We start from the raw sequence: 27,905 nt of genomic DNA on the forward strand, positions 1-27,905 counted from the left end.
TTTTTATATCTTATTTTTATTTTAATATTGTATAATATTTCTATGAAAATAAAATGATTTTAAAATGAATACACCTTATTAAATGTTAAGTTATGCGGGAAAGCAACGAATAAGAAAACAAAAAAATCATTATATCCCTTATTGTGATAATTTGGTATCTGTTCAATGTAATAATAATTTGAATTTTTTCCAACACTTTTAACAGTATACTGTCTTCGAAATCACCTAAATAAAAAAGTTAATATTTTTTATGTGTATTTGAAGCAATAGATTTATTATTACTTGGATCTTATACCAGATTTCAAGTTCTCTAATTAAGTAGCTAGCTAAGTTAACGATCCAATCCTTCCACTCCCTTTATCTCATCCTCTTCCCTCTTACTAGATGAATGAACTGACCACAAGGGGAGATAGCAAAGAAAATTGACGATAATTTTTCCCCTGTCATAATATCCACGTATATTCTACTACATCCATTTTTTGACATTTAGTGACCTGGCAACTATGTAACAAAACAGACAAATAGGGGAAACATTCGCAGCTACGCTTTTCATACCAATGGTCTGCATCTGTACGTCATCTAACATGCTGAGAAATATTGTACAAATCAATTCCTCTTTTTCATCCTCAACTTTTCCGATTGGATCTATCCTGAAAAATAAAATTTTGCCTCCGATTTTAGCTCCAAATTTGCTGACTTGACTGTCTGCTTTAACCATGTACTAGCGGTTTAGCCCCTAGCCTCTAGGAGCTTTGCCCCAAGAGGAAATATAAATCGTTCATAGCGCTAAAAGAGATATTTTTCAGTCTGTACCACCCCCCCCCCCCCCCCAAAAAAAAAAAGCTAAATAGCCCAAATCATCACAGGACCAGCAGTTACAGATATCTGAAGCTTCAGACAGACAGACAGGAAAAGCGCTGCGTGTTATAAATTAAAACAAAATTAAATATTTGTATAATTTTTTTATCGAAATGAATTATATTTTACCTCTGATCTGTAATGTATTTCATGAAAATATACGTCAATTCTTCTTTGTATGTTCTTAAATCCTAAACATAATCTTTAAAAATATTTTGCCTTACAGCCCAGAAATAATTTTTTTCACCCAAAAGTAAACCAGTTTTAAAATAACAGAAACAAAAATCAAACCTACAACTTTTTTCATTTACGTCACCGTAAAAACAACAGCGAAGAAATTGTATACAAAAATTATGTTTTTCTTCTAGTCTGTATGCTAAGATCTCAAAAACGGCTTGACCAAATCGTTTACATTATTGGTCCAGGTATTTTTGGGAATTTGGAGTCTGGGTTATGTTTCAGAAAAAAAATCCTCTGCATAAAAAGGAAATAAATAGTGGGATTTTCCCTATTTCCGTGATGGGTGAAGCCCCTAGAGGCCAGGGAAACGACTTAAAAGAAATTTTTTTTTTAAGTATTAATAAGTTCTATAAAAAATTAAGATTTTTAACTATTGTATGACTAAAATTTTGCCAACAAAGTGTATAGCTTCGCAATCATTACTTACATTATCAAGGCAATATTGTATGGTCAATTTGAGAACCTCGTTTACTTTTTCAATTATTTTTGTTTTCCCATTGGCTTTCCCTTCCTTCAGCAACTCTACAATTCCCTGAACAAATAGATTTATTATTATAGATGTTCAATCGGACAGCTTATAGTGCCTATTAAAAATGACGTCATACAATATAAATGATAAATGATTGACCATTATACATTTTAATTGACCAATCTTAAAATATCATTAGTCATTTGTATTGTTTAACGTCATTTTTTATTAGACACTGCTTCATAGGGGAAATACCTAAGCCCAATACAGGCGCAACTCATTACCATGTAATTGCACAGTTAGGACTTCCAGAAAAGGATCTTACAATCAAAAAGTTGATTGTATGAATCATGCAAATCAATAAGCAATGAGAAAACGTGTTAAAAAGATACATTAGATTTAACTCAAATTTTTAAAATCCTTTAATTTACCCCCTCAGAATAAAAACAAGGGTGACAACATCCATAAGTAGCGAAGCACAAAATTTCGTGGATGGGACTGACGGTCATTGTTGTTCTCTTCAAACGACGGGAAATTTAATTTTGATATCTCAAACTGAAATTTTTTTGAAAATCGATTAATAAACACCAAAGATATGGGGGAAAATGTAAAAAATATAAAAATAGCCAAAAACCTGCAAAAGGCAGTCTGACCGTCATTGTTGATTTCAAATGACCGGAAATTTAATTTTGATATCTTTAACTGAAAAAATTTTGAAAATCGGTCCATAAACAAAAAGGCAGTCTGACCGTCATTGTTGGTTCTCCAAACGACGGAAAATTTAATTTTGATATATCTAGCTGAAAAAATTTTGAATTTTGAATATTATGGCCGTCCGACCGCCATTGATGTTTTATAATTAATTATGCTCCTTAATGATGGGAATGTTGTCAAAATATTTCAGCTTTCTATCTTTTATAGGAGCTGAGTAAATTCCATTTCCCCCATAGCGTTACGGACGGACTGGCAGACAAAGTGAATTATAGAGTAGCTTCGCTACTAAAAAGTGAATTATAGAGTAGCTTTGCTACTACAAACTTTGACGTAGTTAATCAACATATACGATTAACTCCAGCAAAGCTCAAAAAAAAGTTGAATAATACCTTGAATATTTTAGGCCATTGCTGTTTTGGAATGAGCTCCTAAAAAAGTAAAATATATTCTAGTATGGCATTGAAACCCATTAATAATAAACTGGAATATACTGGTTCTAAACAATACTGAAAAATCATGTATAGCATTGTAATACAGACAATTTTTCTCATATATATAAAAATCATAAAATTTATTCAAGTTTTGTTAGCCCGGCCCATGCGATAAATAACTATTATTATCTAACTTAGGTATTAAACATTAAAATTACATTTTGGATTTTTAGCGTTAGATTTCTAAATTTTTTAAATTGTCATAAAACGATGAATTATATAGATATTTACCGATGGATTGAAGATACTCATAGCCATATCCATTATCAAATTTATTCCTTTTTCCATTAGTCTTTCTAAGCTCATAAACTGAAATAGATAAAAAATTACAAAGGAATGGTATAAGGTTATGCAAAATAACCCCCAACCCACATTTACGTTTTATTACTATCTCATTTCTTGTGCTTAAAATACAGAAGGCTATCTGTCTGTCAGTCTGTTCGTATGAAGCTTAAGATCTCGGTAACTGCTCTAATCACCGCTACTGTTCCTATAGTGGTTTTAAGCTTTTATAACTTTTTTTTTTTTGGGGGGGGGGGGCACAACCCCAATCCCCCTTAAAAAGAAAAAATAACCCCCTCCCCCCAAATATATTTTGTAAGCACAAAGTTATTGCAGAACCAATTGGGCTTTAAAAATTATAGGTATATATTGGTAATGTGGTGGACCATGATGGGTCATTCTGATCAGACCAAATATATTTTATAACTCTAACAAAAGTTTATATTTGATAAAAAGAGTAGCACCTGTATAATAAGGTTAGCAAACTGTTGTTCATCTATCATGTTTTTCAAGATCTTCAGGCATGAGGTCTTTTCTAGCTCTTGGTAGAGGTAGCCTTAACAAGGATGACAACATACATAAGTAGCGAAAAAAATACTCTAGAGCAGTGTCATATAAATATTAAATAATCATTGGACTTGATAAAATAAATCACGAAACCTTTAATTAAAAAAAGCAGAGTGTAAGCTTCCAAAAGCCAATATAATTGTCTATAATATTATACATCTATTAAAATTATCTCATTTTGCATAGTGATGGAATAACAATGAAATTTAAAGCTAAATAGGCCTTTAGATCCACACTGCCTATTTTCATCCTCTAATTACCTTGATTCGTCTTCATTTTTTTGTCCATGCTCAAATCAGATTCAGATCTTTGCAAATACTGGACAATTTGCTGGGTTAGTTGCAGAAAAATGGTCCCATTTTCATCTATTAGTATCACAAAATTAGGTTTTAATAAAGGGTTACAGACAGGGTCGTGCTCAAAGTTTGCGAAGTTGGATAAACCTTGAAGAAGATGGTAAAGTAACAAACAACTCTGTATTGCTTTAAAAATGTTAAAATGAATAACAGTACAATTCTGGGTAAAATTCGACGAATCAAAACACAAAAACAAAATAATTTCAGAAAATTGTTAAAGGAACCCTGCAAGATATATACAAAATAATATTGAAATTTCCATCATGAGCCATGAAAATCTTTCAAAATTTTCATTGTACTAAAAAAATCATTTTGAAATGTCTGTAACTTTTTTGTTATTGAAGCTGGAGGCTTCAAATTTTGGTTATTGTGTCTATTCGTGGCAGTCTTTAAGTTTTTAAAGCGGTATATTTCTTGCAGGGTTCCTTTAATAGCCTGTGACCTTTAGTAGCGCAACTAACAAATATTAATTAAATTTGTAATGTTCCTGATTTATATTTCATATAGCTTCTCTCGGTAAATTCAAGAAAAATCTATAAAAAAAAGCAAGGAAAGTCAGATTTTGGGTCCGGTTTTGACATCCAGTTGATGTTTAAAATTGTAAAAGGTTCATTTCCCGGCCGAGGCTTAAAGGTGGCTGCCTTCTATTGTTTCTAATGAATTGTAACGCTCTTCAAGTATTTCTGTATTAAAAATAGATTTAAACCATCCCAAGACACGTTAAGATATTCCAAGTAGTTTTGGAGATCATTAACTAAACTAAACTCATTCATTGGAAGGATATAATCATGTAAAAGGTATAACCAATAAATGAAATAAATCTTAAATTATAATTGGGGGGTAAATTGAGAGGTCGTCGATGTTGCCCCCCCCCCCCCCAACGACAGCTGAAAATAACGTACAGGTTTCGTGATTTTTATCGAATTAATTTCGTTATTGGGATAAAAAACCTAAAGGCAGAATATCATATCAACGAACTGACAAAAATATTTATATATTTATTGAGTAGAATATTGTCGGAAACTATGGCTTCCAAATCGATTAATATCCACTGAATCAGAACTGGTTCTTAGCCATACTGAAAAATCATGTACAACATCGTATAATAGACAATTTTACAGATTTATAAAATCATCTCAGAGATAACAAAACTGTGTTTAATCTTATAATTTTTCTGTTTATTATCCGCGGAAAGCTGTCTATAATTCTATATAAATAAGAAACTATTCTAATTCTATCTTTTACCTGAAATGATTTTATGATAAAAATTGTGGGAGATTTTGTTAGTGTTTGAACAATTTCATTTATTCGGCTTCTCTCGTTTCCTATATTATAAAAGAACTCGTTCTAATCCAGCGGATGTTAATCGGTTTCAAAGCCAAACTGGAATAGTTATTTCTCGCATCGTATTATAAACGGTTTTCCGCGGATATAGAAAGTACAATTATGAGAATAAAACTAGTTTTTTTAGTCCCGTGGTGCCGAAGGCACCGGCTAAAAAAACTGGTTTTAATCTTATGATTGTACATTTCTATATTCGTAGAAAGCTGGATATAATACGATGCTAGACATAGTTTTTTCGTATGGATGAGAACCGGTTCCTATCCACCGGATTCAAATGAATACGAGAAAAAGTATTATGAATTTTCACACAGCACTGCAGGAGTATGATTATTTATCGTCAAATGACGTATTCCTCATTCCCTGTTTAGAAATCATTTGCACTCTAAACAGCTTTTAATCAATCTTTTATTACCGAAATGAAATAAATAACCACCACTATCACTAAAATGTTTATACTTTCTAACCAATAGTAAGACCAGGTTGTTCCTTCAAACTTTTCCTATTGGCTGATTAAGAGAGTGTACATCTAGATTATCTCAATTATTGAACTTAAAAAAATTATACTAACTATTTCTGATGCATGGATTATTAACAAGAATTAACAAAACAATTTAAATATTCTGTTCTAACCTAAAATTTACAGGTTTATTTGATCAAAATTCTACAATTACGAATGAAAGGATTTTAAAAGTTTTTTTTTACCTGCTAAAAAGTTGATCATTTCAGCAGGCATCAAGGTGTAAAATTCTTGACTAAAAAAGAAATCAAAGTTAAATTAATTTATTGATTTCTACACATTAAGTCAAGTCTTCCCTTGTTGTATGTATTATCAATCTTAACCCTTAACAGTCGGGCCCTAGCCGCACCTTAATCGGTTGGAGGGGGGGGGGGGGGGCGTTCAACGCCTTCCCCCTATTATCTCAGTTCCTATTAGAGCTAGCTAGAGGGCTGAAACTTTTTGTGCAAGTCCCCTGTTTGATAATGAATTTCCGACCTTAAGTAAGTCAAATTCAATTTTCGCTTCCTTCACCATTTTATTTAAAAACCTTTGTTTTTAGGTCCTTTCTTACTTAAAAATTTCAAACGGCTGTAATTTTCTTATTTTTGAAGCTAGAAGAGCAATTATTTTGCAGAAAATGTTTATCTTTGTGTAAATTTTATATTAGAAATAACAAAATATGAATTTCAGCAACCGCAGCTGTATTTGGCAGCTGCCATCCGCCGCAGTCAGCGGTCGGCGGGAAAACGGCAGGGGTCTTTATGAAATAGATAAACGAATAGAGCATTTTAACAAAAGTTTTTCAATCAAATGTTAGTTGTCTGATCATATGTTAATTTGCTTTTCAAACATAAAGTAGGCAAAGCGGTTCATGGAAAGAAAACGAAGTAGCGGGTTTCGTCGTTTTTCACAGTAGCTTTTCTCCTTTCCCTACAGGGCAATCATTAACATTTACCTTACCTAAAATAACCTACAAATCTATTGTGAAAATACGACTAAACCCGCTACGTTTTCTTTCCATAATCCGGCAAAACTTTAGTTCACCTTGCAAATCTAGTTTCCAGGTAGTCATACAAAGTCTGGCGCAGGTCCTCAAATTCCCCTTTAGAAGTTCTGCCAAGCAAAAAGTTTAAGTCTTAAAAATTTATTTTTGCCGGGAGGGGAAGCTTGATTTTTATGTAGCTAATTATTTTAGCTTTTATAGTGTTTATCTAAAATGTATACTGGCCTACCATTGGTAATTTAGTCTGAGTATCGGTCTATCATTGGTCATTTGTATTTTATGACGTCATTTTTTTATAGGCACTATACAGAGCTTCTTAATTATTAATGGAAGACAAAATAACCTCCCCTCAATATATTGTGCAAAATTTTGTCCTTTTTAAGGGGCTTAATTGTTTCTTTCATTGGACCAATGTAAAACTAATGTAAAACGTCCATAATCAGCTAATATGATCAAAGATATCTTTCATCAAACAGCAGGCATAAGGGATGGGAAACGTAGGAAAATATTATTTCAGGCCAATTTCAAGCCTAGGCCTATTTCTAGCCTAATAAACCAGTTTTGGGATGGCGCAGTCGTTCGTATAAAACACTAATGAAAAAGCTGTGTGTGTGTGTAGATAAAGTATAGAATCAAATTCAGGTAGCTAGTTTAAAGTAAAAAACATAACTTTTTATAAACCTATATATTAATTGCTTTTGTTAAAATGAAGTTTTTTCTCTTCCAAAATTTTTTTATCTTTTACTTTGGTAATTTGAACTGTCAGAAAGCTATCGTTGGGTTTCCCTCAGACAGATTTTAGTTTGTATTATTTGCATTTTTATTAATGAGTAAAAATTTGATTTGAAAATTTCATTGCTAATTAAAATTCAAAATAAATAAATTAATATGCACTTGGTTAACATTCCATCAAGTTCTTTGGATACTATTATGTAGTGATATATTTGTACTGTGTTGTATTGTACATATATTAGGGTTAAGGTGTTGTATCAATTCCGTATTAAATTTTTTAAAATTCAAAATACAACATCTAATTTATAAACTACCAAATGAAAATTCGGATCATGGAAAGAAAACAAAGTCATTCCTTAATTAGGACAGAAGTCACCTTCCTAGGAAGGACATAAGTAGCTTCCCTTATGTGAGAATTTGTTAGATGAAGGGCATAACTTGTCTCCCTTAACAAAGATTTTGCAAGATGAAGGACATAAGTAGCCTCCCTTCACCACACAAAACCTAGCTTTTTGGTCCTTCACATAGCAAAATCTTGCATAAAATAGTTTATCTGTCCTTCACATAGCAAATTCTTGCAAAACATAGCATTTATGTCCTTCACATAGCAAATTCTTGCAAAACATAGCAAATTCTTGCAAATCATAGCAAATTCTTGCAAAACATAGCATTTATGTCCTTCACATAGCAAATTCTTGCAAAACATAGCAAATTCTTGCAAAACATAGCATTTATGTCCTTCACATAGCAAATTCTTGCAAAACATAGCAAATTCTTGCAAAACATAGCAAATTCTTGCAAAAAATAGCAAATTCTTGCAAAACATAGCAAATTCTTGCAAAACATGGCAAATTCTTGCAAAACATAGCATTTATGTCCTTCACATAGCAAATTCTTGCAAAACATAGCAAATTCTTGCAAAACATAGCAAATTCTTGCAAAACATAGCAAATTCTTGCAAAACATATCATTTATGTCCTTCACATAGCAAATTCTTGCAAAACATAGCAAATTCTTGCAAAACATGGCAAATTCTTGCAAAACATAGCATTTATGTCCTTCACATAGCAAATTCTTGCAAAACATAGCAAATTCTTGCAAAACATAGCATTTATGTCCTTCACATAGCAAATTCTTGCAAAACATAGCAAATTCTTGGAAAACTTAGCATTTATGTCCTTAACATAGCATTTTGGTCCTTCACATAGCAAAATCTCACAAAACATAGGTTTTTCTGACCTTTTTCTACCAGGAGATCAGAACTAAATCAGAACACACATAACAAGAGTTTTACATAATTTACCCCTGCATAAATTATGATAATTCATTATTATTGCCCCCCCCCCCCCTATTTAAAATTTACCCCTGCATAAATTATGATAATTCTTTATTATTACCCCTCCCCCCCCCCTATTTAAAATTTACCCCTGCATAAATTATGATAATTTATGCTGAGTTAAATGTACTGTTTGAACTTCTATCTAACAGGATATGAGAACTGGGAGGTTGTGACACAAAAGAGGCCAGCTATGGTGCCATGTAGGAAAAGTGGCATTGCATTCTAGGGCCTAAAAGGCGTCATAGCTGGCCCCTTTTCAGTCCATCATATGACATGGGAAGGAGGTTGAGGAGCATTTTATGCAGTCTAAATTACCAAGAATGCAATGCCACTTTTCCTACATGGCACCACCTCCCATGTCATATGATGGACACAAAAGAGGCCAGCTATGACGCCTTTTAGGAAAAGTGGCATAGCATAGTGGAATTTAGGCTGCATAAAATGCTCCTCAACCTCCTTCCCATGTCATATGATGGACTGGAAAGGGGCCAATTGAATAATTGTTAATCTGAATGTACTATGTAAACACTCTTGTTATGTGTGTTCTGATAAAGTTCTCATATCCTGTTAGATAGAAGTTCAAACAGTACATTTAACTCAGCATAAATTATCATAATTTATGCAGGGGTAAATTTTAAATAGGGGGGGGGGGAGGGGTAATAATAAAGAATTATCATAATTTATGCAGGGGTAAATTTTAAATAGGGGGGGGGGGGGAAGGGGTAATAATAATGAATTATCATAATTTATGCAGAGTTAAATTATGTAAAACTCTTGTTATGTGTGTTCTGATTTAGTTCTGATCTCCTGGTAGAAAAAGGTCAGAAAAACCTATGTTTTGTGAGATTTTGCTATGTGAAGGACCAAAATGCTATGTTAAGGACATAAATGCTAAGTTTTCCAAGAATTTGCTATGTTTTGCAAGAATTTGCTATGTGAAGGACATAAATGCTATGTTTTGCAAGAATTTGCTATGTTTTGCAAGAATTTGCTATGTGAAGGACATAAATGCTATGTTTTGCAAGAATTTGCTATGTTTTGCAAGAATTTGCTATGTTTTGCAAGAATTTGCTATGTGAAGGACATAAATGCTATGTTTTGCAAGAATTTGCTATGTTTTGCAAGAATTTGCTATGTTTTGCAAGAATTTGCTATGTTTTGCAAGAATTTGCTATGTGAAGGACATAAATGCTATGTTTTGCAAGAATTTGCTATGTTTTGCAAGAATTTGCTATGTGAAGGACATAAATGCTATGTTTTGCAAGAATTTGCTATGTGAAGGACATAAATGCTATGTTTTGCAAGAATTTGCTATGTTTTGCAAGAATTTGCTATGTGAAGGACATAAATGCTATGTTTTGCAAGAATTTGCTATGTGAATGACAGAAATGCTATGTTTTGTGAGGTTTTGCTATGTGAAGGACAGAAAAGCTAAGTTTTGCAACTTGAAGGACATAAGCAGCCTTCCTAATGTAAGAATTTGTCAGACAAAGGACATAAGTCACCTCCCTTAAGTTAGATTTTGTTAGATGAAGGACATAAGTAGCCTTCCTTAGACCAATTTTCAGTGACTTCTGTCCTAATTAGGAATGACTTTGTTTTCTTTCCATGATCCGAAAATTCATAGCTACCTTCTTTCCAAAAAGTAATCCCGTTATTTTTTTTTTTTCTAAATGGCCCTTTTCTAATGTTTAACTCTAAGCAGATTTAATAATTAAGCTAATGTGATCTAACACCATTTATATTTATTTTTTAGTAGCAGACGAAATCATTATTTATTCTAGAATTGTCTGCTTCTAAAATTTCCTCCAATTGGTGATTGGTTGTTAAAAACAGGCCGATTCTTATTGGTTTAGAGCGATAGCTACTTGGGAGCGTCCGCCAGTTTGATGGGAATTTGTAATAGTTGCAATATCCCTTTAGAATCTAGGCCGGGACCTAATTAATGGCCAGGTTTCCTATCCCTTATCCCTGTCAAACAGAGGTTCTTACAAACAAGGGTGACAACATCCATAAAAGCTAAGCTCTAAAATCAGACGAAACAAACAACAATAACTTTTGAAGAGTGTAAAATCAGGTATATAAAATATTGATGAACTTGTTGAAAAGTACGTAAATTCAGTATTCGGTTTAAGGACATACCTACATGTGTACATGCTTCGCTCATACTTTTGTACCTTGTTGTTCTCTCAATCAGTATTCCAAAAATCAGATATATAAGATAATTATATCAAACAAAATTTTTTGTGAAAAAGTAAAAATCAGCATATTTTTAATGGATGTACGGATTTTTTGGTAACAATTATGTGTTGCTACGCTTTCGAAATCTTACCCATCTTTTATTGGAATCATCCTGCAAAATTTGAAATCAATAGGAAAATACTAAAATATCTAAATTAACGAAAAGAGTTTTGATGTTAAAAATAAAGAAAAAAACTTTCATAGCCAAACGGTAGGTAGCCTCAAAGAAACATAGGAAGACCCAACTAGCTTGTGTAGGATAGGTTCTAAAAATTAATAGATGCAGTTAATAAGAAATAGATAATGAAAAAGGTAACATAAATAAAAGGTTATATCTGTAACATTTTTATTTAAAATAAGTAATGTATCAATTGTATGACAAAGGGAATAGTATATTTCACAATATTGCGTAAAGTTGTGAAAAAGATTTCAGTCAAAGGCGAACTGTTCTTAAATATTAGTCTAATTATATTATGCTTTTGGTCCACATTTAGAACAGTTAGACTTAATAATCGCCTTTGAATGGAATTTTACAAACAACTTTAGGCAATATTGTGAAATCTAATATTTCCTTGGTCTTATTAACATGTATGCTAAAGCATATTGAAGCAGAGAGGTAAAGAACATTGGGCTGTTTATTACACTAGTCCCTAAAGTTTAATTATAACGTTTTCATATTTGGTTAGTTAATAACTTTGGGGACTTTTATTGAACTTTGAATGAATGGTTCATTAAATTGAATGTCCAAACGTTTTAACCAATAATTGTTGGCTAATTGTAATCTGTAGAAGGGGTTTTGTATCATCATTGGGGATGCACATCAATTTATCGACTATTGTCTTATCCCTTTAGCTGATATTAAAGATTTTTTATATTCTTACTTTAGTATTAACCAAAGTTTGTCAAGTAATGTGGGTAGGAATAACAGTTTCTTGTTCGAGTCCTATAAACATAATCACTTTTAGGACCAGCTTATAGTTTCCAATAAAAAAATTATGTCATTCAATACAAATGACCAATGATAGAACAGTATGCATTTTTCCATTAGTCAATTAAAATGTATGTTGGCCTATCATTGGTCATTTGTATTGTATGACGTCATTTTATTCGGCTCTGAAAGCTGCTTCTAATTTTCGGATGGGGACTTTATTAGAAATTTATGATTTTAAATCCTTATGTGCTAGCAGCTGACCCCGTAGCATCTAGAGGCTCTGTATAAGGAGCAGGGAAGTACATTCCATTGCAAGAAATTGCATACAGCTATGTGAAGCTTCCCTAAAATGGAGAACTTAGTCCACAAGTTCCGCAATCATAAGCAACAGACAAAAAAAAACTTACTACTTTTTATAATAGGATACCTGTTCTCTAAAAGTTACAAAATTCTCCAAAATCCTGAAAAAAAATCTTATGTTTAAAGATCAGAATTCAAGTGCTAAGTTTTCCTTCTCTTTTTGAGCTTGTCTTTTGTGTTAATTACAATTTATTATCCATGTAATATACTTATACTTTCTTACATTTCAATGTCAGCTTCATCAACTTGGTTGAGATCAACATTCATAAGTTGTGAGATGGCAACGTCTTCTGTCAGCTGGGTGGATCTCAGTTTGGTTTGAACCTCTAAAATATTTTTCTCTCTTCATATGAAAGTGGGTATATAAAGTTAAGCAAATCTGCACAAGAAATTTCTGCATTAAGAGTATTCTTTACAGACTGACATATTAAGAGGGGAAAGTTTTTAGATTGTCTTAGTAAAGAAAATCTTTATTAAAAAAAAGCAAAAAAACAAATATAAAATTTAATATAAAACATTGAATCTAAAATCATTACCTAGAAAATCATCTTTCTTTCTCTCAAACTTGGCTCCTTTGTAAAGATCTTTCTTTTTCTTTCCTTTATTTGATATGCGTCTTTTGGCTGAATCTCTAAAGGAATTTCAAAGGTTCAGTTAAATAAAACAGCATATAGCTACACTGTTAAAAAAGATGGAAAAGGCAGAGATGAATATTTAAATCTCAGCAATGACACTGCTGACCTTCAAATCAAAATGACAGTAGTAAGGAGTGAAACACTTTGGAAACACCTACCAACTCAGTGGTAGTAGTCAGTTTGCAATGCCAGTGAGCCAGTGGGTGTTTTTAAAGTGTTTCCAAGCTCACAACTGCCATTTTGATTTAAAGATCCCTGTTGTATTGGTAGCAATGGCAGTGGCATTAGCAGTGGCAGTGGCAGTGGTAGTGGCATTGGCAGTGGCAGTGGTAGTGGCATTGGCATTGGCAGTGGCAGTACTAAATGATTTAAAGACCCAGCTCAATATTCAAAGTTTACCTTTTATTTGACTTTTCTTTTGTCTTTTCTACAATTTGATCACTGATCATATACTAAATATAAAAAAAATCAACATTTCAATAATCAACTCACTACTTTCCATATTTTACAATCTAATATATGATGCGGCTATGTCCCTATCTATGTAATGATCAGCTGTTTACCAAAAATATCCAATAATACCAATAATTACCAATATAATTGGTTCTTTATATTTTTTTGGTGATTTTTCTTGGGAGGGTAGTGGTAACCTTCCCTCAAATAGCTATAAACCCTCAGAAGACCTAGGCTACAGCTACATAATAAAGGAGAACAGTATCGGTTCAGCGGTTAGTGGGATACTTTGGGACAGACAGATAGAGATCATTTCACTTTATCATAAGGATATTAAGGTAAAAAACAATATTCTGACATACTAGGTTATTAATGTGTTAATGATTAATCTACAAACAATAATCACTGATCAACTATCTAAGGTGATATGTTTGGATTTTCATTTAACTGAATTAACCACAAAGATTATCTCCTTTTGTTGTTACCTCAAGAGGAAGATAATCATCAGCATCGGGTTCCTTGCCACCAGATAATCCATAAACAACAAGCTAAATTTAAAGTTTTTAATGAGTACCCAGAAACAAGCTAAATAAAAAATTGTAATTAAGACCTAAACATAAATATGTCTGAAATTAATTTGGAAAACTCACACAATGATTTTTTGAAAATTATGTATCATACCAATTCATTCAGGAGCAATTTGTATGCCTACACCGAAAGGCAGAAAGAATTTACAGAGTTAAGACACTAAAAATCTATTGGGTAATCAGAGATTTCCAATAAACATACAAAATCTAAATCTGTGTATGTAATAAATATTACCCTTTAAATCTTTGTACAAGTACCTTGAAGTAGAGGCATGCATATTTTTTAATAGTGGATTTATAGAACCTATTTTTTTTCAAACAATAAAGACTAATAATGAGTATTTTTTATTTAAAATATATTTCGGAATGATACAGTTGACTTTGTACTTTTAAATTGGGTTGAGAAAGATTTCTAACTGAACTTTTCTTAAAATTTAAGATTACTTACCTTTCTTATATCATCTCTTAGTATAGTTTCGTTTCCTTCTGAATCTGTATTGATCAGAGGTAGAAAAGCAAATGCAACAAGTTTACCCTTTTTCTTTTCTTCATACTGAAATATGAAAAAAATCAAAATGCTCAAATGCTGTTTATTTATTATATGAAATAAGATTAAAAAAAAAACTACCTACCTTATAGATCTTGAAAACAAAGTGACATTCTTTCCAGTACTAAATAAAATATAGAATTATTTAACCAGTGCAGTTTAGCATAACTATAAATTGAGGAGTTAAAAAAAGGTTTGTTCGACTAATTTTAGGTTTGAGGGTTATTTTTTTTGCGTAATTCTGTAAAGTTGGATGTTGGGTTGTAGTTAAATGCTCTTATTAAGTCAAACTGTTCTTAATTATGAATCATGTCATTTATATACATTTAATTGGTTAAAATTAAGAACAATTTGACCTAATTAGAGTATTTGACTAAAACCCAATAGCAAACTTAACGGAATTCCACAAAAATAATTACTCTCTTTATCAAATCCATCTTACTGATCACTGACGAAAAAAAAGCATAAATTTTACAAATAACGATTGGATTGCAATTGGTTTTAATGTCAGTAATAAACCCTGAGTTTAAAAACCAACTACTGCACCACATGTAAAATAGATTTAAAATAAAAGTAGAATGGTTGAATTTAATGAACCAATGAAACATCTGGCCCTGGGTTTATTGTGCCAATATGATTACCATAGGTATAAATTAAATAATATATATTCACCTCAGGAATATGAACAATAAATGTTTCAGTCCAATCTGTCTGTGACAAGCTATTTGTTGTGTAATGACCAGTTACACTTCCTTTATACAGATGATTAATATCAATTTCTATCTTTAACTTAAACATGAAACTTAAACATTTGTAAAATAATACAATTAAATAATATGTCACCAATACATGTATCATGAGGTGTAGGGTGTAAATATATATAAAACAAGCAAACTAATGCAAACTAATAAATATGCAATCCAAGGATCAATTGTTTCTTGTTTAGGGTAAAAAGTTTGAACGGTTGTAGGATTCCTGATGTTGCAATTAAATTGGCAACAATATTAAAAGAAATTAGGCATCTTGTTTTCAAACATAATTAGTGTAACCTGCTAAATCAATTGCTGAAGGTAGGTAGGTGCCATCTTTCATAAAAACATATGCCTCGATCCCCATATCACCAGTGTCCCCGAATACACTGAAGTTCTCTGGATAAAAAAAGAAACTAATTCTCCATTAGGTCATTTTGAAACATTCTGTGTTTAACTTTAATGCTTATGACTGTGAATGTTATCACTACTAAATAGTACAACAAAGTTCAAGATCCTTTTCAGGGAACATCATATAATAAGCTCACTGTATTGGGGACAACTGCAATACTAAAATTGGCAAGGACCTATATTGGGACAGACGATTTAAGGCAATAGTTGATGAAATTTAGAGTTAATGATTGAAATATTGACTACATCAAAGTCCCTCTACTCAAATGAAAATTGTTACTTAATCTAATTTTATTAAGAAGGTGAACCTCATGAGTCAATAGGGTTTAAATATTTAGATTCTTAAAATAAAATACCTGAAATTTTTCCCTTGAGGATAGTGACATACAATCTATTGGTATGTTCAGAGATATGGACTGGGTCATTCTTTCTCATCACATAATCATCATTCTAAATGTATACAATCTATTAGTATATTCAGAGATATGGACTGGCTCATTCTTTCTCATCACATAATCATCATTCTAAATGTATACAATCTATTAGTATGTTCAGAGATATGGACTGGGTCATTCTTTCTCATCACATAATCATCATTCTAAATGTATACAATCTATTAATATGTTCAGAGATATGGACTGGGTCATTCTTTCACATCACATAATCATCATTCTAAATGTATACAATCTATTAGTATGTTCAGAGATATGGACTGGGTCATTCTTTCTCATCACATAATCATCATTCTAAATGTATACAATCTATTAGTATGTTCAGAGATATGGACTGGGTCATTCTTTCTCATCACATATTCATCATTCTAAATGTATACAATCTATTAATATGTTCAGAGATATGGACTGGGTCATTCTTTCACATCACATAATCATCATTCTAAATGTATACAATCTATTAGTATGTTCAGAGATATGGACTGGGTCATTCTTTCACATCACATAATCATCATTCTAAATGTATACAATCTATTTGTATGTTCAGAGATATGGACTGCGTCATTCTTTCTCATCACATAATCATCATTCTAAATGTATACAATCTATTTGTATGTTCAGAGATATGGACTGGGTCATTCTTTCTCATCACATAATCATCATTCTAAATGTATATAAAATATTTGTAGTTAATAAAAGAAAGGGGGTCATATTTCGCGTATTTCCCGTAGAGTTGGGTTTTAGTCAAATGCTCTTATTAAGTCGAACTGTTTTTAACTATTTCCAAATGTATATATATATAAATGAAATTGTAATAATTAAGAACAACATTTAGTAAAAGTTTGAAAGAAAACGTAAAAAACCCAGAAAATTTCATAATGGTATTTAATAAAATATATTGAGCAAACAATAGTTATTTATCTTATCTTATTAAAGACTGATTAAAACCAGTATAGTTAGCTTTGAGGGCCCCAGGCTAACAGAACTTAACTGGTATTATTTCTTTTTTGTATTCGTGGAACATTGTCTGTAATACGATGCTATATGTATATGATTTTTTAGTATGACTGAAAACCGGTTATATTACGGTGGATATTAATCTGTTCCGAAGCAATACTGGAAAGCTAATCATAATCTTATAGTTGACTGTCTAAATACTAGTTAGACTAAAAAACAGAATAATAACAATACCTCAATCATTGATTGCTTAATTTTCTTATATTTGAAAATCATAGCATGATCTTCATGTTTATTATCCTTGTGGCCGAATTCAAGATGTCTTTTTATGTACTCCCTGAAAATAATTACTGTTAATTGTTGATATATTCAATTATGAAAACTATGAATACTTTGACTCATTTTTCTGGTATATAATAAGATATGAATGAACCCCCACTTATTAAACCACTACCATGGCGCAACACATAGCACATCCGGTCGTTATTGGGTAGGTGACAGGTTCGAATCTATGCTTGACACCACGTCATAACTAAAGGAGTTTAAAATATTACTGCTAAGGCCGGTGCACGACACTAATAGTTAGAATAGGGGGAATGATTTTGCCCAAAACAGGCGCAACTTATTACTATGCATAGTTAGGACTCCCAGACAAAGGTCGTGTAATCAACAAGTTAATTAAATTGTAATATCTCAATATTTCTATAAACTTTGATCAACTTTTTGATCATCCAGCTTACATTTGTTACAATGAAATTTCAAGGAATCAAAACGTTATTCAAGTTATCTGATAAATAATATATTGATAAGTTATCAAAAATCAAAGCACTCCGGATCGAACAACAAGTTTTAATGTAAACTATTGTTAATGAAATTTCATTGTAAGAGATGTCAGCTGGGCAATAATGATTGGTATCAAGATTACCTGAGAGACACAGCTTGATCCTTGTATGGATGTATGTAAATATAATTACTTTTCTTGCTTTCATCCTAAAATAATAAACAAGGATGACAACATAAGTTGCAAAGCACGAAATATTGGATATAATTACAAATTGATTTGTAGAGCAGATTTTCAGTGGCCATATAAAAGGAAAGGAAAGTGAGAGAGAAAAAATCTTTAAAAACAACTAATCAATATGCCTTTTGTAACTTGACCGACATACCATGTAAGATGAATACTAGTTAATGATGTCTTTAAAAGTTCAATTTCTATCTTTAAGGTGGAACCTATTAAAATTGACTCAGATTAAGAAGTCAAAAAATTAACCAATGAGAGGCCACTATAAATTTTATCATTGATCAATTACAGTGTATACTGGCCTCTCATTGGTTATTTTTTTCTGACGTCATAATCTGAGTCAGCTACTGTTGCTAGGTTCGTTGTGGATAAATATAAATATTTATTTTTGGCAATTTCGAACATCTTTGTTTATACAAAACCTACCAGATCTTGAATCCTGATGTGACCAAAAGCATAGCATTTGTTACATTTAGAAACAATGTCTTCCACAACTATCAAAACAACGAGATGTCCATCTTCGGTGGCTAAAAAATTATATGTATATGTTTTTTTTTCTATATGGACTACTTGTGGCTTCGCCTCTAAAGATAGGATTGAGGGTTGGGGAGTCTATTAATTTACATGAACTGGTCCTTGACTTCATTAAATTTTTTTTCAAGGAAGGGTTGTTTTTCACTTGATGTCTTAGACCCCAGAAAAAAAATCTGTTTCATGGTTAGCGAGATCTTAACCCTTACAGATTGGGCCCCAATTCCCACCTTAATAGATCGGGGGGGGGGGGGGGCTCAAAGAGCCCCCCCTCTATCTCGGCTCCTGGTCACTGGTCGCCGGAAGGGAAAAGCAGTTTTTTGAAACAGGCTCTCTGAGATTATTACAGATTCTGATATATACATATATAGACTAATGAAAAATGCAAAAAACGAAATCAAAAGCGTTCCTTCTTGGGAGAAAATCCGGGAAAAAGATTTTAGCTATTTTTAACCTAAAATTCACAATGTCAAGCCTGCAAAGAAATATACAGACATTTCAAACATGTCATTGCTCAGCACCAAGAAGTGGTAGAAAAATGCTACGCATACCATTGGAAAGCTCATAACCTCTAGTTTTCATATTGGTATATAACGTTTTTGTACTATTATTATTTTTGGAGCTATCCTCTGAAATATACACAAGTTTAATAAATGCAATTTTTTTTTGAATTTTAAGTTTGATACTTGTTACACAAACCTTTTTAAAATTGTATTGCTTAGCACCTAGGAGTTATATAATTATTTTATATAGGTATATTTATATATTTTTGGTGCTTTCAATTTTAGCTTAATTAAAAATAGTCTTTGAAATGTGTATAGTTTGTAGTAAGAACCAAGGAGGGAGGTGGGGGGGGGGGGGGGGAGTTTATACACTTTTTGGCAATGAAATTCAGTATAAAATTTTGCTCTGGATGTTTTTGGGCTTGTTGTTAATAGATATTAACATGATTCTTTATGTAAGATCTCTTATATGATTAAATCTACCAGAATAAATATTAAAAATTGAATTTTGGCACTATCTTTCTAGGGGCTAGTGGGGTAATTCAGCTTCAAAACACTAACATCTAAGGTCTGAACTTATTTTTAGAGATATCAAACTAATTTTTTGTAAACTTTGTTTTGCATAATTAAGCTAAGTAGTTAATAAAGATTTAATATTGCCACTTTCCTTCTTGGTACTAGTGGGTTTTAACACCCCCCAAAACACAAATATTATAAGTTATGAGCCTATCAAGATGATTTTTTTGATTTAAAATTTATTCTTATAATTGAGATACATAGCCACTAAAGATTTTGCCCTGGCTGTTTGGACTTGTTGTTATAGTTATCAAATGATTTTTTTTTTTAAATTTTCTTATATGATTGTATCTACCTGTAAAACTTTAAAAATTTTATTTTTGGCTCTTTCCTTCTAGGGGCTTGTGGGGTAAAAAGCCAATAAAACACTAAAATTATAAGCTATGAGATTATTTTAAAAGATATCAAGCTAATATTTCTAATGTAAACATTTTTCACATAATTGAACTAAGTAGCTATTACAGATTTCAATTTAGCACTTTTCTTCTAGAGTCTAGTGGGGTAAAACATCCCCCAAATACAAATATTGTGAGTTTTGAGCTTATTTTCAAAGATATCATGTTGAACTTTAATGAATGATTATTTAGTTCAGTTATTTAACAAAATCATCCCACTATTTTTTTTTAAAAGCCCAGAACTTAAAGTTTTAGTAGTTTTGGGGGCAGTTTCACCACACTAGCTCCTAGAAAGATTAGTGGCTATGTATCTCAATTATGTGAATAAATTTTAAATTAAAATAATCATCTTGATATCTTTAAAAATAGGCTCATAACTTATAATTTTAGTGTTTTGAGGGGCTGTTATGAACTGCTAGCCCCAAGAAGGAAAGTGCCAAAATGAAATCTTTAGTGGCTAATTAGCTCAAATATGCAAAAAAAAAATAAGTTCAAAAATTTTGCTTGATATTTCTAAAAATAAGTTCAGACTTTAGATGTTAGTGTTTTGGAGCTGTTTTACCCCACTAGCCCCTAGAAGGATAGTGCCAAAATTCAATTTCAAATATTTTTACTGGTAGATTTAATCATATAAGAGAATCAGGTAAATATCTATAACAATTAACAACAAACCCAAAAACATCCATTTTATACTTTTATTTTATACTTAATTTCATTGCCTATAAGTGTATAAACTCCCCACCCCCCCTCCCTCCTTGACTCTTACTACAATGTCAAACCACACACATTTCAAAGACTATTTTTAATTAAGCTAAAATTGAATGCGCCCAAAATATACAGATATACCTATATAATAACTTCTAGGTGCTAAAGAATTTTTAAAAGGTTTGTGTAACAAGTGTCAAACTTAAAATTCAAGAAAAAACTGCATTTATTAAACTTGTGTGTACTTCAGAGGATAGCTCCAATCTCCAAAAATAATAATAGTACAAAAACGTTATATACCAATATGAAAACTAGAGGTTATAAGCTTTCCAATGGTATGTGTAGCATTTTTCTACCACTTCTAGGTGCTGAGCAATGACATGTTTAAAATATCTGTATATTTCTATGCAGGCTTGCCAATGTGAATTTTAGGTTAAAAATAGCTAAAATCTTTTTCTCGGATTTTCTCCCAAGAAGGAACGCTTTTGATTTCGTTTTTTGCATTTTTCATTAGTCTATATATGTATATATCAGAATGTGTAATAATCTCAGAGAGCCTGTTTCAAAAAACTGCTTTTTCCTTCCAGCGACTAGTGTGGTACAGATAAAGACGTAAAATTTTTTTCTTGTGGTTCATGTGTATTTTTAGAGAAAATTACTTTTTCTAGTCATAGCAGTCAGACCGCTCCTTAGCCGCTTTTTAGCGGCCAGCCGCTAAATTTTAAAACAGCTGTAGAGCGGCCAATTTTGCAGCTAGGATGACCAAATTTTAGGACGAACTTTTATTTTTCATAACAAAAAAATTACTTTTTCTGATCATCGCCGAAAAACGGCAAATAACGGAAACCGCCATTTTCGGCAGTTACGGCGGTAAAACGGTGGTTGGCGGCGCAAATTAATATTTTTATCTGTTTATTATTGCTCAAGGATTTACAAAAAAAAATTATAGGTCTCTAGCTGTAATAGAAGCCACGATATTCATGATATATGTCTGTAGTAAAAGCCGGACAAAAATTGGTCATAAAGTCGGTCAGGGAGCGGTCAAACGGTCATAACACCACTTTTCTCAGATGGTCATTGATATCTAAGTATTCACCAAAAAAATTTTAGGTTTCTACCTTATACACAAAAGTCATAATGTAGAAATTAAGATTTATTTAGAATTTTTTCAAATTTTTTTTGCTACCCAACCGACTTTGACCGGACACCACGACCGACACAGACCAGATATCCTAATAAAATCAACTCTTGCCGACGTATAATTACTAAACTTAAAAAGTCATGAAGTTACAGCTCTCCATCTTACCTACAAAAAAATGAGATTGAAAAAACTAGAGGGGGGGGCTCTTTGAGCCCCCCCCCCCCCCCGATCTGTAAGGGTTAATAGACAAACGTACTAACAAATGTTTTTTTTTGCCTTCTTTGATAAAAACATGCCAAGTACACTATAATTTGTCATTTGTGTGGCATTAAACACTAGGTTAAAATCAAAAGGACACAAATTATATACCATTCTTGCAGAGAAAGAGAGCGAGGACAATGGGCTGTTTATTACATTAGACCCAAAGTTTTATAAAAAAATGCTTTCTTATTTATTAGCTTAACAACTTTGGGGATTTTAGTGAATTTTGATTTCTTAAATTGAGTGTTCAAACCTTTTAACTACTAATTTTAATGTACATAAGGGATAATTGAGTGTATCATCATAGGGGATGGACATTTATCGGCCATTGTCTCATCCCTTTAGAAGAATGCGATTCCTGCATACTTAAAACTTTAAAATCTTTAAGAGATACTACGCATCAAAAAAGATCTTACTTGGAAAAAGAATTTTCTTTTTGGCAAATAGATTATGTCCAGCTGCTAGTTGAAATCTACTGTAAGTGTAAAACTCTGAAAATATAATTTATATTTCTTATAAAAATGTTGATTTCCAATGATTAAATATTTAACAGGGTTCGGCATCCTTTACAATTTAAAAAAATCAGATTGAAGTCTGAATATTTAACGATCCCTCTTTAAAAAAAAATCAAACTGAAGCTTAGTCTTGGAAAACGCGCGTCTGCTGAGATATTTAATAATACATAGTTCAATTTCATGAAACAAGAGATGACATTTTTTGACGATAGAATTTCCCAAAGGAAAGCTTTATCTAAAGAAATTTAACATTTTCTGACTTTCCCGTCAAAATGTAAACATTTTCTTGTCAATATTGTGGTAGGATTATTCAAGCATCGTGTTATGCTAATATTTTCCTAATTAAGAAAATCCTGAAATATCTTTTTACCTGAAACAAATCCTTCAGCTTCCCTGAAAAGAGCGAGGTGCATGTTCACATTCCCTTCAGGAAAATGGAGCTTTACTTCACTTCCACTGAAATACAAACATTTGCCAAGAGAAATATTCACAAATTATGCTATCCAATATTTCGCTATGTCTGTCCGTTAGTCAGTCGTAACACTGTGGGGGAAATGTAATTTTTTCGGCTTTTATTGAGAAATAAAATTGAAATTTCAAGTGAAAATAAAACACAAATTTCTTGTAGAAAATGCAAAAACCCTAGGGGGGGGGGGGGAGATAAAATCTTATCTTTTCAAATTCCTGGTTCAATCTAACAAAGTTTTGTACAAACTTCTCAACCAATAAGTTTAATCTAACGAAAAGTAAAACTACTTACGCAAAATTGAGACAATGGTACAAACTTCCTTTATCTTCTTCTGGAAGATTTCTAGAAATAAAAATGGAAATTAAGATGCTTAAGATGCTAGGTATTCACAATTATGGTTAGTGAATAATGAGTCAAACGGAATAACGATGATGCTTCTCTATATGTCTGTCTGTCCTTCTATCTGTACAATTAGGGTGGTTTTCTCTTTTATCTTACATTTTTGGTTTCCATATGGTTTTAGCTTTGCAACCAATTAATTATCGGGTGAGGATAAAGATGCCCTTTTTCAGATAACCATCATTAGTATTCTGTGCACATAATTAATTAACAATACCTTAATTGATTGATTGATTAGCCATAGTTTCTTGGGGTTTGGACATAAGTAGTCATGGAGTAGACTGAGACACTTTTGTAAAGCCACAAGGGCTATCATGCTCCACGTTCTAGCAAATTATGACTTGACCCTAACTCAAGAGAGCTACTCTTTATTACCTTAATCTCACTGAGTATAGCAAGTGTCCCAAATTAAGTCACCGTAATGAATGATGCTCTTTGCAGAGGAGCCTGGGATAAAGGTAGTACTGATATTATGTACATGACTATTGAGTATCCTAACTTAATCAATAATCCCCTTCTTACACAACCAGGGGAAGTTGGATGATTATCATTGCAAAGAAAAATTTGAGTCAACACAATTGAACTCATTATTCTCACCATTGCAGCTCAGTGTGTTACCACTGAGATACAACGCCCCTAACTAACAATACCTCAATTGGTCTGGTGTTTCATAAATTTTGAGAAGATCAAAGAAGTTCAGGTTATAAGCATCTATAAGTTGACCATGCTCGTTCAAAACTGCAGAGTCCCTCCAGTTGGCAGGGAAGTCTAAAATTAAGGGATAAAACAATATGCGATAAATTGATGAACTAATCCAATTAATACAATTGATTGAATTGTCCCTGTATTTCAATTATTTGTTGACAAGTTTTGGAAATTAAAGGGTTTTAAAGCCAAATTTAATTTTTGTAATGACTCCTCATTTAAAGCGAAGAGATGGTGTTTATAATACTTTTTGTATCAAGATATTTTATTTTTCAAATGTCCTCTCTTCCCTATAATTACACTGGATTACCGTTTGGCTATTTGATTCTATTGTTGACATTAAGGCCTGAATCACATTAGATGTTAAAAAAGGAAATCAATAATCTCACTATAAATAAATAGTACATACTCCATATAATCTAATTAAAATGTATTCCAAGTGAAATTAATCTTCAGAAAAAAAACATTTATTTTGATAATTACCATAAGTTTTAAGCAAAACTTGATCATTAAGTAGGCTCTTGTCTCTTGTAGATACCTTGTTCAACAACTTTGGCCTTCCCCTAAATTAGATATCAAAGTAAAAAATTATAAAATGTTTCCTTTTTTTAAGATCTGTATAATTATATAGCGCTTAATACATAGGGTTCTTAAATCGATGAAATTTGGTTTTATTCCTACAGTATTATGTTTTGCAGTACATTTTATTACATTTAAAATCACGAAACCTTTCCATATTGAGAAAAAAATAAAACGAACTGTGTTTGAAACAAGAATACAAACATCCATAACTAACATAGCTCACAAAGAAAAGGGAGTTTGATTCTTGCAAACAATTCTACAGGAAAATTTCCTCACAACCCATTTTTCTTTTTTTCTACCCGGCCCTTCTTACCCACTCCCTTTTAGTTACGTCAAAACCAGTTATATTCCAACTTTACCCCAACAAAATATCAAATTCAATTGGAATTAGATGGCTGAATAGCAGCCCCTGAAGATTATCAAAATCTTCAATTATATTCAATTCACATTACTTGCCCTTAAATTTATAGTATATCATACTGGAAAATGAACGGACAGACATTGTGAATGATAGAGTAGATTTATAGTTATGTTTAAGAAACTTACAAATGAAATTTAGCCAGACTTTCCCAAGACTCTTGAAACTCAAGCAAAAAGTTGTTCTCATCAGGCCTAAATAATAATCTTCCTTTTTAAAAAGTACCAGGATGTCTGTGTATCAATGTGTCTGTATGTGAGCTCATTGCTAGATTCAAATGGTTCTCCTTAACAGCGTAGCTTCTTATTTGCCCATGTAAATTTTAGGAGGCTTCTCTAGAGAGGTAGTCGCTAGTAATATATAAAAGTAGTAAGGTTTATTTGTTAGTGTACAGAACCTATTAGAATATTCATTTTAGGAAAGAATCACACAGATCATGATATGGTTCAAGGCTATTCTATTTTTGAATATATATCTTTGGATTGTTTGGGGCTATTTTACTCCTCTTCCGCCCCTATATGATAGGGACGCAGCAAATAAGGATAATGTGCGTTTATAAAGCTGAAGTGAAATAAAATTCTCATGCTAAATTGTAACTTTGATTTTCCTGGTGGCTTTGTAAGTTGGACCTATAAAGAATCTTATAACCAATGAGCAATAACTCCAAGTCTTTTGTCCGTAAATATCTTTACAACAAATGATAGGCTGCTGAAATTTATTTTGATGATTTTTAATGCAAATTAAGCCAATGCAAATAATGTGATTACCTTAATTAATTTATTATTCCTTTATCATGTACTCTAATAAAGTGAAACTTGTAGCTGACAAATATAATGATCCTCTCATCCACCTCCTTTACCCAATCCCCTACCCTCCTGACCAATATGTGATGTCCATGTTAGGAACCTAAATTGACAACGATTTTCCTCTGTTATAACATGCACGTATATTCTACATCCAGTCTTACCTCAAAGTATTGACATAATAATGTTGAAAGTCCTTGTTTAACTCCGCTAAAGTTTGAGCAAGGTTCTTCTCTATGTCGTCTTCTTCCTAAAATTTAAAGATAGTCAAATGTCGTCTTTGTATTAAAGAAATTTGTGGGAATTAAAAAATAGAACTATTACAATAAATACAGACAACTACCTAGATCCAGTGTTGGGGAATTTTTTCATATGCTAGCACTTCGATTTAATCTCTTTTGTAATGACTTTGCTGTGTTAATATTCCCAACATTATTGGCTGATATTCAAAGACCAAATCGAAAGTCGGCGTAGGGTCCACGAGGACACACATTTATTTAACCCTTTCCCCCTATATTGTTTAACTCTAATACTATTACTATGAAAAGCCTGCCATTAAAAAATAATGAAAAAAATAAACAATACCTTTTTAAGAGGGTGTAAATAGTCGGATGGAATATAACCTCTAAATCCTGTTGTAAACTTTTCTACATAACACCAATCCTAAATTTTAAATTAGAAGATTTTGTATTATAATAGAAAATCAAATGGGAGAAAATATAGTGGCGAAATTTCATTTTAAGTGTTCTTGTATGTCTATCCTCCACTCTGTATACTACAAGGGTGGCCAATTTACATTTCTTAATCTTCACCATATAAACATTTGTAAATAAACAAAAACACTTCAACATTATTTTTTTTGAATTTAAAAAATCCTCCAAAAATAGTTTAATACCTTTCCAGGACCTATAAGAAAGGAAAAGAAATTCATATCTGTATGGTCAGGAAGATTCAAAGTTACACTCAAACAGACAGACAGAACAATATCATGTTACTTTTATACAAGGATTGTACCTTATTGACAGTTTTGAGAACCGCCACCTTGTCGCCAGGTAGGAAATACGGGTCCCCAGGTCTTTTACCATTCACTCCAGATACATCTAAAAACAGTGTTGGAGGTCGGTTTCCTTCAAGAAGCCTAGTCGAGCAAAGAAAATACCATCCTATTATTTTGGTTGGTTTCTTAGAGGGCAGGGGCTATGCATAACAAAAGCAATTTTGGAAGATAATAAATAGTTATCCTTGTAAATTCTCAAAAAAGAAATAACTAGCAATTACTAATTAAAATGTTACTCATAAAATTACACACTAGATTCATTATATTAGTTTAATATAAAAATATTAGCGGTTACACACCTAGAGGCCTCCTAGGGCACGTGGCGGAAAGGGGTAGGGGTAATATACCTCATTATAGTTATAGTATTTCCTTAGACCAATGAGAAGCTTCATTTAAAAACAAGAGCCAGATTGGTACAGCAGTTAGCGATATTATTCGGTATTGACAAAAAGACACAAAGACAGACAAACATCATGTTACTTCTATACAAGGATTTACCCTGAAAAAGAAATTTGACCACCATACAATTATTTTTGTTCTTATCACATAGCTTCAGTAACTTTTTATCCACCATTTTTCTATGATTACTTCTAAAACTAATATTAAA

At 31.9% G+C, this 27,905-nt stretch overlaps 1 protein-coding gene across 1 annotated transcript; it reads right to left on the reverse strand.

Moving 5' to 3' along the window:
- Positions 1-85: 85 nt before the first annotated feature.
- LOC145327578 (uncharacterized) lies at positions 86-27,890 on the reverse strand. The gene is made up of 37 exons (XM_080171117.1): positions 27,797-27,890; positions 27,256-27,341; positions 26,827-26,904; positions 26,406-26,491; positions 25,567-25,632; positions 24,922-25,001; positions 24,384-24,501; positions 23,626-23,676; positions 23,236-23,321; positions 22,767-22,841; positions 18,665-18,765; positions 18,143-18,207; positions 17,452-17,554; positions 16,165-16,258; positions 15,698-15,796; positions 15,321-15,400; positions 14,734-14,772; positions 14,550-14,654; positions 14,000-14,062; positions 13,461-13,513; positions 12,963-13,057; positions 12,650-12,752; positions 12,494-12,527; positions 12,017-12,078; positions 11,336-11,401; positions 6,865-6,933; positions 6,024-6,073; positions 5,223-5,302; positions 4,465-4,510; positions 3,882-3,986; positions 3,519-3,610; positions 3,004-3,081; positions 2,671-2,709; positions 1,526-1,630; positions 988-1,049; positions 556-650; positions 86-225 (listed from the first exon to the last, which is right to left on the reverse strand). Exons 1-37 carry the CDS (start codon positions 27,870-27,872, stop codon positions 86-88), a joined length of 2,925 nt encoding a protein of 974 aa, XP_080027243.1. The 5' UTR covers positions 27,873-27,890.
- Between the last annotated feature and the right edge of the window lie 15 nt (positions 27,891-27,905).

The sequence above is a fragment of the Acartia tonsa genome, chromosome 9 (assembly GCF_053477335.1).
Source record: "Acartia tonsa isolate MP-2025a chromosome 9, ASM5347733v1, whole genome shotgun sequence".
In the NCBI taxonomy this organism is placed as follows: Eukaryota; Metazoa; Arthropoda; class Copepoda; order Calanoida; family Acartiidae; genus Acartia; species Acartia tonsa.

Excerpts from the sequence above, each read along its gene's own strand:
- LOC145327578 (XM_080171117.1), bottom strand. The coding sequence starts at position 27,872 with ATGGTGGATAAAAAGTTACTGAAGCTATGTGATAAGAACAAAAATAAT. Across the intron at positions 4,511-5,222 it reads TTATCATAAAATCATTTCAG|ATTTTTCTTGAATTTACCGA; the intron begins GTAAAAGATAGA and ends TTTTTTTTATAG. Across the intron at positions 1,631-2,670 it reads AATGGCCTAAAATATTCAAG|GGAATTGTAGAGTTGCTGAA; the intron begins GTATTATTCAAC and ends CTATTTGTTCAG.